This window comes from Arctopsyche grandis, chromosome 9, assembly GCF_051622035.1.
Source record: "Arctopsyche grandis isolate Sample6627 chromosome 9, ASM5162203v2, whole genome shotgun sequence".
Classification (NCBI taxonomy): Eukaryota; Metazoa; Arthropoda; class Insecta; order Trichoptera; family Hydropsychidae; genus Arctopsyche; species Arctopsyche grandis.
In genome coordinates, this window is record NC_135363.1 from 6,724,470 (window position 1) to 6,737,624 (window position 13,155).

The 13,155-nt window shown below is 37.2% G+C and overlaps 2 protein-coding genes across 2 annotated transcripts in view; both read right to left on the reverse strand.

The window, feature by feature from the left end:
- LOC143917150 (oxysterol-binding protein-related protein 9) overlaps positions 1–498 on the reverse strand; it is an 82,266-nt gene extending 81,768 nt beyond the window's left edge. The window contains exon 1 of the mRNA XM_077438562.1: positions 252–498. Coding sequence (XP_077294688.1) covers positions 252–446 — 195 coding nt within the window. The 5' untranslated portion in view covers positions 447–498. The remainder of the gene's footprint in view (positions 1–251) is intronic.
- A 4,987-nt stretch (positions 499–5,485) lies between these two features.
- LOC143917247 (uncharacterized) lies at positions 5,486–10,034 on the reverse strand. Its single transcript, XM_077438732.1, has 3 exons — positions 9,969–10,034; positions 6,324–9,826; positions 5,486–6,240 (listed from the first exon to the last, which is right to left on the reverse strand). Exons 1-3 carry the CDS (start codon positions 10,032–10,034, stop codon positions 5,742–5,744), a joined length of 4,068 nt encoding a protein of 1,355 aa, XP_077294858.1. The 3' UTR covers positions 5,486–5,741.
- Positions 10,035–13,155: the final 3,121 nt, after the last annotated feature.

Below are 13,155 nucleotides of genomic sequence, written 5' to 3' on the forward strand. Positions count from 1 at the left end.
ACTTCGATTTGAACCAGTTTCGAAACACTTGAAATATTTGCACATTTCCTACAACATACATATGTATATATATAAAGATCGACTAGTTGATTTAAAGGTTGATTCGACTAGTTGATGATGCATCGTATGATTAAGTATTATACATATGTATATGAGGAAGTGTCTGATGCATGTTCAACTTGGAGTACGTGGTATGGTGTGGTGATGGTGATGGTGAGAGTGAGGGTTTGAGGTTAGGAGGGGAGACTCACGGTGTAGTAAGAGAGGAGTCCTGCGGTGTCGTCGAGCACGAACCACCGGTACTGCCAGCCCTTGACGACGTTCGTCCATTTGGAGAGGGAGCCCTCCATGGCGGGGGCGCTCGACGGGGGCACACTCCCGCCGCCCGCGCCTCCGCCCCCTGCGCCCCCTCCGCGCCCCGCCGCCCCGCCGACCTGCACTGACATTAGACGGACCGGCCGGACGCCGCTCGCCACCTCCAGCCCCACCGCACGCAAACCCACTGACAGCGCGCCGGCATAACACTCGCCGACACGGCCATGCCTTGCGCAATCGCTTCTACCAACTCACGCTCTACTCAACTCGCACACTTTGACGTTTTACTTTCCTTGCTATTTTTCGATCATTAATTTGTTAGAATACACCCTAGAGACAGCCCTGGTTAGACCTCAATTGAAAATAATCACATGAATGATTTACAATATTATATATAGTAAATATATATACAGAGGTGCTGCCGGTTAGATGTGGATATTTAACCAGCAGCGTATACTAGTGGCTTGAATATTATGCTTTCGAGTATAGGGCAGATGATAGGTTTCGACCGATCCCCGGCGGGTTTGGTGCATCCGCTCTAAAATCGCCAGATAAACGAACGACAGATTAACAGAACGGCAGCTTTAAGGTCTGTTCATACTTAACAGCACTGCACGGCTTCAGCACTGCACGGCTTCAGCACTGCACGACTCCGTTTCAAATATGTAATTTTATTACATTTCTATTCATATCTACCTACACGTCGCGGTTACGTCACGTTTACAGCAATTTGGCTGAGTGCAAGGCAAAATCGGCTTACTTATGCATTAAAAGCCATGACAATACGGCGCAATATTGCTTACGTCGTATTGTCGAGTACTTACAATATGAATGCATACACGTGCAGTGGCGGACTGGCCATACAAGCGAACATGCCCGATGGCATGGGGGCCCCACTATCTTTTAGAAAATATGGGCCCTCAGTAAAATTAAATAACTTTTTAACTACTTCACGTGTGTAAAAATTTATAGGATATTGCACTTTGGGACATAAAGTTTGGGTATTTCAACAAAACAAATTTCTTACGACATACACAAACAACTAATACCAGCTTTAACAGCGCAAGGATCGGTTAACTTTTTTTATTAGGCTCGAAATGTAAGTTTCAACATTTACGTGGGCCCTTTTGCCGGGCCCATTTCCAACCTCAAGATTATGTATATACCAATATCTATGTAACGACTACCTACTGAAATAAAAATGGGAATAAACGAATTTCTGTGAATAATATAAACTGAATTGCTTAAATCAATTTTGATAGGACAATTCATTATCAACCAGCGATTTAAATTTACTTCATACTTTCAAAATAACATTTGATTATACATACTTCGACGATATAGTAAGATTTAAATACACAATTTTAAATAGTGGAAGAAAAATCCGGTAAACTGCCAACAGGAGTAAAATGTCACTTTCAATCAACGGGTGTTCACGAAATTTTATATATCAAGCATTAGGTTTATTATTATAGATATGAAATGTCAGTTCAATACGTCGAAAAGTTTCCGAGAAAAAAATAAAAATACCTCGATCTTATAGGGTAAAAGTACTACTTCCGGTTGAGATAAAAATAATTTTATATATACGAATACATATATAAAATAATAAAAAGATACAGAAACACACACTCAGACACACAGAGCCGCATTTTTCTATATTATGTAAACGTGATCAGTAGAGGTAGGATAGTCACAGTGCTATCCATTGTTCCATTGTTGTAAATCCTTTGTAAAAAAGGTTCGGCAAACCTTTAACAATGCATTTACAACCTTTGAACAATACGCGGCACCTTCTGGGTCCGGTGACTAGTGATCAGTGATCGATTCTGAGTTCGAATTTTCGCTTGTTGTTATTACGTACATATGTACATAGGTAAAGTGAAAAGACAATCGGTAGAAATTAAGTTAATTGATAGTTTTTTAGTGACTCAGTTTGATGGTCTATTTATTTTGTTGACCATGTGAAGATTTTTGGAAAAAATTTTTCGCCTGCGGCGCTTTTTACATAATATTTTTTTATAATGATTTTTTCAAAAATTAGTTATAAAATATGAAAAAAATAAGGGTATTTTTGAAAAAATATTATATAAAAAGCTAAAATTTTCATATTTTATAACTCAATAGGGGGTATGCAAAGAATATTTTCCATTTTTATTCCGATATAAAAAAGATTTTTTAAAAAAATATTCAATTTTGCATTCTTACCTAGGACAAGGGTTAAAACTAAATATACAATGTAATTTATGGATCTATGGGCTTTTGCCATTTTTCTTGTACCTAAATTTGTTTATTCCATTTTTTAAAATTCCATTTATTTTTTACCCTTGATTTTTAGCGTGATGGAAAGAAGACAATTTTGTTATATGGGGGGGAGGGGGGACAAATTTTTGTAACCCCGGGGGCCCCGGGGTTACAAAACACGTGCATTCGTAGCTGTTACAAAACACGTGCATTCGTGTAACACGTGCATTCGTAGCTACGCGTCAGAATACAAGTCAGCAAAAATGTTTCGGAGTTTATCGAACGAAAAATTATGTATAATCGCGCTGTTGTTGGAAGAAGAAGCTCAAGAAGGCAATAAAAAAGCACGGAGGCGTTTTGATGTGCATCCCATGTTAAAAAATATAAAAACCGAAGGAGAGTTTTGGACACTGTATAAGGAGCTTGTGGATGATGGACAATTTTTTTTTAATTATTTCCGTAAAAAATTTAAAATTTTTTAAAATATTTTTTAAATATTGGTGCCAAAACCATGTCAAAAGATTGAACAGCTGTCAACTATCACTATCGATAATTGGTCCAAAACAGCAAAGAGGCAGAATCATGGCACGTAATTCGCGTGTATATTTCCACGATGGCCAAAAAAACGGATACGATACGTTGACGGATGTTGCTGTGAGGTATGAACAGGAATTGTCGGGTACTGCTGTAAGCCTGCCGTGGCGTAAACGTGACGGTTGGTATGAATATACCCATACAAAATGTACCAAAGAATACTTTTCGTACGGCCGGATACCTGCTGAAGTCGGTACGTGCTGACTAGGTATGAATAGACCTTTAAACGTAATTCTCGTTTTCTCGAATGATAGATTGCACATCAGATGACGAGTAACCTTTCAATGTGCACAGATGCAATTAATAAAATGGTAATTATTAAAATTGAGTTGGATCTTTCTGACGAGTTTAGTAAGGCAAGATTCGGAACTTATCGAATCTTGCCTTATTAAACTCGCCTGAAAGATCCAACTCAATTTTAATAATCACCATTTTAATAATTGCATCTGTGCACATCGAAAGGTTACCCGTCATCTGATGTGCAATCTATCATTCGAGATGATGAGAATTGCATTTAAAGCAGCCGTCCGTTAATCTGTCGTTCAATTTGTCTGGCGATTTTAGAGCGGATGCACCGCATCCATCCCCGGCCTATGGAAATACTGATTGTGTTTGTAAGATAATCGTTTTATTTATGTTCAGTTGTTACAATGGTTGTTAAGCTGAACTCCAAAGGTTGACTCTGGCGTGTGGAGCTGGTGCGTTGGTTTATATACATTGTGGCTCGATGCGTGCCGTGTGCAGATGTCTTTATCTTCAGGACACGTGTCGTAGTTGCATGATGACTAAAGCCCGGACCCAGAGGGTGCCGTGTATTGTTCAAATGTTGTAAATGCATTGTTAAAGGTTTGCCGAACCTTTTTTACAAAGGATTTACAACAATGGAACAATGAGTGGCACCTTGGCTATCCTACCTCTAATGATGCCATCACTGCTGGGTTTCGTTCATTTTACGATCGAGAATCAATACTGTCATATTTGTTTTGATTATGATAAATCAACGTGATATAATCATTTATTATTGGGATTGAATTATGAATATGTATTCATATTATGATAATACATTATGAATCAGTTCACTGATTGTTATGATCATGCAATATTTCTTACACGTGATAGCTAATTTAAACATACGAAAGTATTTTACTTGTTGAAATAAATAACAATGATTCTTGCACAATATACAAATATATGATTTTTTTATATTGTTTTCATAATAATTAAATACTAGCATAATTCATAATATTAATTTGTTCATTCACTAAATAAATTCATTCAATTATTTGAATTGAAAAAAAATAATTTTTGACGACAGCTAATCAGAAACGAATTACACACATACACATAACGATCTTCGTTTTGTACATAAGATTAAGATTTTAATATTGAACATGCTCAATTAATGATTTTGATTGTCATTGTTGTATAATATATAACTAGTGTTGTGCCCGATGAAATATCATCGCATGGGTTATGGCATATTAAGTTAAATAAATAAAAAAAAGAAATGTGTCAGTCCTGTGTTCGATCCGCACGCAGTCGTATCTTTTTCAAATACATACCTTTTAAATTTATTTAATTTTTTAGTATGAAAAAAATGATAAAAACTCCCTACCTACCTACATATAAACAATATAAAACACCAATAGAAAAATTAATTAATACAATAAATTTTCAATAGATGGTGCTAAATGCTCCGAGACAATTTCCCTAGGGAAAACATTGGTAGCAAACAGTATATACATATATATATATATATATATATATATATATATATATATATATATATATATATATATATATATATATATATATATAGAAGTTTCTTCTTGATCTGTTATTATGTTCGTATTATATTCATATATTTTTTTTGCTGTGTTTTAACTGTGAGGTACATATGTCACACACACACACACAGAATACCGCCATTATATCTTCAAATATAAAATATCCAAAGAGACTTTGCAAGGCTTAAAGAATGTAAGGTTTGGGTGGGAGCATCAAAAATATCGTTTCTATGGCGACGATATCGATATCGTTGAATATTATTTTTATTCGATTCAAATAAATTTAATAAAAAACAAATGAATGTTTACTATTATATTAGACATGTTTAGGCTGCTTGTATTACAAATACCGAGTGAAGCTGGGTAAAACCACTAGTATATAATAATTAATACTTACTCATCTTAATCAAAAATTAATATTTTTGTATTAGTTCATTACAATATTATATATGTAGGTATGTAGATATGTACAATTAGATGAAATTGAAACAAATATGCAAATTCTGAAATAATCCAAGAATATGAAATAAATATAAAGTCAGAATAAAAGTTCAGTACAAATGGCTACTTTATTTTGTTATATTTAATAATAAAATTATTACAAAATATTCGTCGTTCACGCAATCATTCATGCCTTGAAAAATATTTTACATAGATGGCCTCATTAATACACCACAATTAATTAACCCCCATTGGCAGCATCATCACATTCTAAGAAATCAGTCATTTACCATATATTTACAGTTTTTATTACAACTAAAGGATTTTTAAATAATTTTTTGTATCGTAATATTTCACACGTCAGTTGGTATCGGTTTGGAGCGCCCTCCCCATTTTCATTCTACTGTACCCTGAACTGATTAAAACTTGATTTACTGGTTTACTTTCTTCGTGAGAATTATCGTCGATTGTTTTTCTCGCGATGATACTTCTCTCCGTCGTCGAAGATGTCGCAACTTTGTTTCCGTAATCTGCAGTCTTTTGTTTGCTACTATTACTTTTGTCCACTACTATATGCTTTTTCGCATCGACTTCGGAGTAAACTGGCTTGTGATTGTTTGGTTTGGTCTCTTTTGGAACTGATTTTGGTGGCTGGGTTTTAGTTTCTGCTACAACTTTTATCGATGACTCTACCATGCCGGAATCTGCTAACGTTAACTGGTCGAAATCCTTGCTTTGAGCGTTAGTTTCAGCTACTTCGACGAAGGCTGTTGACAGTTCCCCGCTTAACTTGCTGACAGTTTGGGTTGCAACGTCATACATGAATATCTCCTTATCCTCATCTTTATCATCGTTTGTTCTGAAAAAATAATAGTAAGATTTTAATAATAGATCAAATTGAACTGTATTTTATTTAGCATAAGTACAAATATACATAGTTACCCAGTTACAAGAAGAACAACAGACTGAAGATCTGGTGAAGTGCTATTTTCTTTTTCAAGCCATTTTTTGTAGTTGTCGATTGTAGGAGTCCTTACTAATCGTTTCAAAGCATCTCCAGCAATGAAGTTGACGCCTTTCATTTTATCGGAAGCTGCTCTTTCTGATCGTCCACCTTCTTTGTCCTTTGAAAAGTCATAATTTACTGGTGCAAGAACTACGACGGAAGTTACTTTACGACCTTTCAACTCAGGCACATCTGGTAATGGAAACTGAGCTCCACTAACTTTCAAAGGCAAGTACCTGTTGTATTTTTGGTCGTGTAATGATACCGGTTCAACTTGCCTAGCACCTTCCTGGACGTATTTTTCAGCTACTTTTGAACCTTTAACCGTGTTGGGATCGAAATGAACCACTTTCATCTCTACGTCCTTTTTCTTTCCATACGAATCGACGTACCTTCTGATATTTTCCGAACCAGCTTCGTCTTGATCTGATTCGGCATCACTATCATCAATGATCGACGATGAAACTACTGTTTCACCAGAAGTTTTTACGACTGCACGTACCGGAGAGCTTCCAGCTATTTGAAGACCACCTCCTGCACCGTAGAAGTTGGCCAATTGCTCTGGAGGTAACGATTCCAAAGGAATATCTCCAACCTGGTCATAATCCAAAACACTTATTTGAGCATTTTCCAATATTCCTGAAGAGAGCAACTGTTGTCTCAAATCATCTGGTACCTCATCGGGTAGCTCGAATTCTACAGGCTTCTTTTTCTCCGACTTCTTTTCGGTTGGTTTTTCTGTTATACTATTGGGAGTTGAAGATACGTATTGAGATGGGGTAGATGATGGAATAATTTGAGATTTACCCGCAGATATCAGCGGAGGTCTATTCGTGTTGTGGGATACGTATGGTGTTTGGTCTGGATTTCTACCTTGAATTTGTATGTGTTGATTTTGTCTATTATCGGATACTTGCTGTTGATTTTTCAATAAGAAATATTGGTCATTTTGTATGTTTACTTGATGCACCGGTGACAAAGTCGAAGTTTGTGTTGACTTTTGTGTCAAAGTCAGCAATTTGTGTTGCTCTTCTTCACTTATCCTTAGCTTCTCTTGCAACTGGATGATTTCTCGTTGATTTTGTTCGAATACCGAAAGGAAATCTTGTCCGGAAGATTGTTGTTGTTGTTGTTGCTGCTGCTGTTGAACGTGATTTTGGAAATCTTGATTAACAATAGGATTACGTCCCTGTATCAATGGACTAGCTTGAGGCAAACTTTGAGATTGGATTATTTGAGATTGTTGAGTATTTTGAATCGGGCCTGGTGTTATCAGTAAGTGTTGTTCATATTTCGGAATGGAAGCAATCAATTCACCTCCGGGTGGAATAAATTGAGCTCCAGGGAGCGAATTCTGAATTTGTTGAGGTGAATGTTGAATTTGCTGAGATGAATGTTGAATTTGCTGAGATGAATGTTGAATTTGCTGAGATGAATGTTGAATTTGCTGAGGTGAATATTGAATTTGCTGAGGTGAATGTTGAATTTGTTGAGGCGAATGTTGAATTTGTTGTGGTGGACGGTGAATTTGTTGAGGCGAATGCTGAATTTGTTGAGGTGGTTGAGGTTGAGGCAAAGGCTGCGGTCTAAGTTGAGGTTGAGGTTGAGGCTGTGGTCTAACTTGAGGTTGATTGTACTGAGATTGATGATTATGGATCACACTATGTTGATTTTGATTCAAATTCTGAGAAATTGATACTAAATTCTGGGTTTGAATTTTTTGATGTTGCTTCTGCTGCTCAAACTTAGCGTTCGGAATGGATATTGGAGTTGGAAGTAGGGGAGGACGTGGACGATTGCGTTGCTCTTGGTGTTGATAGTGTTGCAATTGATCCTGATAACGTTTATTGTACTCTTCTTGACTGAGAGGTAATGGTGGTTGAGATGGACCTCTGGGTTGTTCTCGGAAGTTGTGCGCCGGTTTGCTACTGGGAAGTTGTTGATCGCGCGGTGGTTCAAATTGCTCTGTCGTAATCGTGTGATAATTCTTTTGTAGGTATTCATGTTCGTTGAATTGGAACTGTTGTGGTTGAGGACCTTGATGGAACGGCCTTTGTGAGAATTGCTTGAATGGTGGAGGCTGATGACGAGGCGGTTCAGGACGCTGTTGGAAGTTTGAAGTAGGTCTGTAGGGAGTTTGAGGTCTTTGAGGTGGGCCATGAGATACTGGAGGACCGTGAGCTATTTGAGGACCTTGTGGAGGACCACTGAACAGTGGTGCGGTTGGAGGTCGTGAAAATTGATTTGGAACAGGTCTGAACGGTTGGCTAGGACTATTCTGCAGGGGTAGGTGTTGGAAGTTATGCGGGCTCTGATTGTTTGCTTGGAATTGTATCCTCTGTTGCGCATGCTGATGCTGACTCTGTTTGAAATTAACGTTCTGTTGGAAGGATTGAGTGGGTGTCGGCTGCTGGTCTCTGATCGGCCCCTGTTGTCTCTTTTGGAATTGCGTGGGAGCTATAGGACTCTTGGGTATCAGTGGTGATTGTGGGAAAGCTACTGCCACGTGAGGCGCCGATTCTTCGTGACCTTCTGGCAATGCCGTGTCGTGGAATTTATAACCGCGTTCCTCAGAAGATGATCCGAAAGTTACTCTAACTCCGCTGTCGCTATGGTAGTGCTCAGAGTCTGGTCTTATAATGGCTCTGAGAGTTGTACTGGGCGGTGGAGGTAACGTCAATCCCTCAGGCGCTACAGTAGTGTGTTCCTCGTAATGGTGATCATCCTCTAGATTCGATGGTGGAGTTATAGCCGGAATCGGCTTGTCGTAAATCACATCTTTACCATCACCGTGTGGGTTCTGCTGGTACTTCACATAGAACACTTGAACTGGCTCTTTGGGACGACTATAAGCTGGCTGTGCTAGTAGTGGTGGGGCTGGCAACGATTCGTTGGATTCCTTAATAATAATCTCTATAATAGGCTCAGGATGTTCGTAGTATGGTAAAATAACAGGTCCGTACGGTGGACCTGGAGGTGGTAGCTCACCATGATGAGGGGCATACACATTCCCAGATACGTAATTATTCTCAGGTATCTGATCCGAAATTGTAAGTATTTTGGGTTGGGCTTGGATTTCATTCCGAGACAGACCATCTTCTAAATTGTCTCGGTGCGCATCATAGAGTGGATCCTTTTGCGAGTATTGAACCATGGGTTCCATCTGAACGGCATATGGAGGAGCAGGCAAGGATGGCCTTGACCTTCTGAGGGTTCCATATCCAGACCTGCCTTGGTACAGGTTCAAATTGCGTGGTTGACCATCATTTGTAATCCTCCTATCTAATGATCTAAATGAGGCAACATGTGAATGAGGTAGCGTCAAGGAATACTCCAAGTTTCTTCTGTCTCGTATTTCTTCTCCCAATTCTTTGATTGACTTTGGTTTCTTGTTTTCGATGGCCGTCACACTCAAGATGACGGTGCTTAGAAACAGGGCCTGAAACAATGATGAAAAAAATGTTGGTTAAATTATGAAATGTAAAAGTGCTCGGTGCATTCTTAAAGAGACATCAACGCATAGTCTGAGGGAGAAAGGGGGAGGTGGGGCTTTTGCAATATCGGAACATTGTCGATCCGACCGGTTTTTCCGTTATGGTCTTGTCGAGTTCCGGCAATTGCCGGATTTCTCGGGAGAGTTGCACCATTCAATTGGCACACGTGGGTTTTCACTCCACGATCGTATTGAATGTGAATCGTCCGTTTTTTTAATATCCAATGGAAAAATCGATTTGAGTCAATGAAATCTCATATGGGCTGTGACTGGTCACTACGGATATACATTCATAAGTATACGTACATCCCATGCATTTATACGCATCTATTAAACATTCTGAAGTTAAGATAAAAGAGCTATAGGTATATAAAAACATTCAGCATCAGCAGAAGTACTAGTTTGTATACATATATAAAATTACAACAAGTTTTCCAAAATTTTGGTATAAATAAGTACTGATATTTCCAAATACATCAGTGTTACACAAAAGCTCAATTAGCTCTTAAAATTCATACAAAGCAGTTGGTTCGTAGTCGGTAATATTACCATGAATATATGGGTCACTTTATGTAAAAGTGGATCAAGTACATATGTTTGAATGTACATACATATATCGGATAACCTGTTTATTACTTTCGCTCTAATTAAATTATGCATTCGAGATCGAGATAGGACTAATAATGGCGTCCTTTTTAAATAACACAGAGAAAATATTGTAACAAAGGAAACAATGCAAAGCTTAACTAGAAGCCAACTACATATATGTAATTAACCAATCATCAGATTAGATAATTATAACTAAGACCGTCACTATCTATCAATGAGCTCTTTTACTTTTGTTCTCTTTGTGTCTACCCCTAATAGATGCTCAAAAAAAATATACATACATACATATATGTATAAGAAAGTCAAGTCACATAGTATATAAAAAAAAAATACCAAAGTCTTTCAAAATCAGTTTAATTTCGCCTTTTGGAAAGTCAGCAACTAATAAAAGAGGATTGAAATCAGAAACAATGTATTGCACAAATTAAGCGTATTCATTCTTGAACAAAGATTCACAAAATTTCAGCTACAAAATAATCATTCATTGAAACTATAATCCAAAATCCACAGCAACAAATTTTATATCTGAGGTATTTCGTTGAGTTAATTTACTTAATATGGGTGTTTTACTTGTCTATGTAATAAACAAGACTTGTCTATGTAATAAACATAGCTGGGTAGGTACAAAAAAGGGTTCATCTTAAGCACAGAAAATGACTCAATGAGCACCTCTGTTACAAATATAATATTAAAATTAAAGTTCAAAAGCATATTTCAATTCTAAAATATAAATTAAAATATCACAGTAATATTAGAAATAGATATTCGACAAGCACTGTGAAACCCCAAAAGTGCTAATCTGATGATTCGTGACTTAACACGAAAAACTATTACATAAAAATATTTTCTACATCGAAAATGCTGCGACTTTACTATATTTGTATTTCAAAAACTTATAAAAAGGTGCGTCTTAAATGGTTGTGATCATCCGGCACAACGTGTTAGCATACTAAATGACAGAAAGGCGAGTGATTTTGAAAATTGAATGTGAAAAAATAACTGAAGTGCTCCCTGCTGGTATCTTCTTTGCGGTGATATATTTTCCTTGAATTTACATAGGTTCGACAGTGACTGATAATGTGATTCTCAAATTTGAAGAAATGTGGAAGAAACTTATCGAAATAATAAGATCGTACGAATTAAAAATAACAAGAGGTTACGCCCATTTCCAACTGGAGTCTACCTAGGCATGCTGTGCCGTACTATTCTGTGTGGAATTTTTCTTAAAATACAGCACAAATATCTCACTTCCAATGGCACGTTGTAAAGACAGGTAAAAATTCACTGTAGGGGGTCTCAAATCTACAACTTATTTGATTATATTTGATGTACCAGATGAGGATTTCAATAATATCGGGATTTTTCCCAAAACTTCATCTAATAATATAAATAATTTAAATAATTTAAAGCTCACTATTCGATATTTGAAGATTTATAATAAGACCAGAAGAAATAAAGTGCATTTGAACGAATGAATGCGTTTTTTAAATAAAAAATGGTACTTTGCGTGAAGAAAAAGATCTTCGATCAATGTATTTTACCAGTGATGACGTATGGATGTGAAACTTGGACATTGATAGCCATATAGCTACACAAATTCCAATGCACTCAAATATATATGGAACGTTGTATGCTCGGCATAACGAGGAAAAAAAGGAAACGGAATACGTGGGTGAGAAGTATGACAAGGGTAGTATATGTATATAAGAGATATAAGGTATATAAGTGTATATAAGGGATATAAGTATATATAAGGGTAGTGTGTATAAGGGATATAGTGGATAGAGTGAAGAGATTAAAATAGCAATGGGCGGGCCACGTGGCTAGAAGAATGGACGAAAGGTGGACAAAAAAGTGCTAGAATGGTACTCGAGAGAATGCAAAAGGCTAAAAGAAAGACCGCAGAGAAGATGGGTAGACGAAATTAGGAAAATGTATGGGGTGAGATGGATGAGAGTTGCGCAAAACAGAGACGAGTGGACGCGTGTTGGAGAATCCTTCATCCAGCAATGGATGATGAATGGCTGTAGATAATGATGATGATGATTAAGACACAAAGTCTTAACGCGTAGGAAGGTGTAACCACTAGTTCAACTTTTCCTCAGCATGAATGAGTCTAATTGATACTGCTTATTAAGTTCGTACGATGAAAATCTAGAACAATTAACACTTGTCATACGCGCAATTAGCATTGTGCTTTTAATTAGTAAAAAGAAAATGCGGGAGGAAGGCATTGTTACGACACGATAGAAATGGAAAGAAAACAAGATCCATTGACCCATTAACATTATTTCGATCCTCTTCATCGCCAGCAGAACAAACACGTTCGTTAACATTCTAAAAGCACGAGAGCCGTTTACACAGTGGTCAAATTGACCGACTCGCATTCCGAGCTCGTCCGCTCGGAATTTATTAGCATCTCTGAGTTTTAACCGGAAAACGAGAAAATTACCACACGTTAACAATTGACACCGAACCGCAAAAAGAACACATCGTGCTTCTGCATATGTACGTATGTATGTATGTATGTAAGTGACATTCAACCTCAATTCGTACACATTCACTAGTAGGTATATTCGATAAATCATAATCAACAAGTGTCACCGTTTCGATCATACACGTATCATATTAATATATACACCCACGCACACAGCACAAAAAAGGTC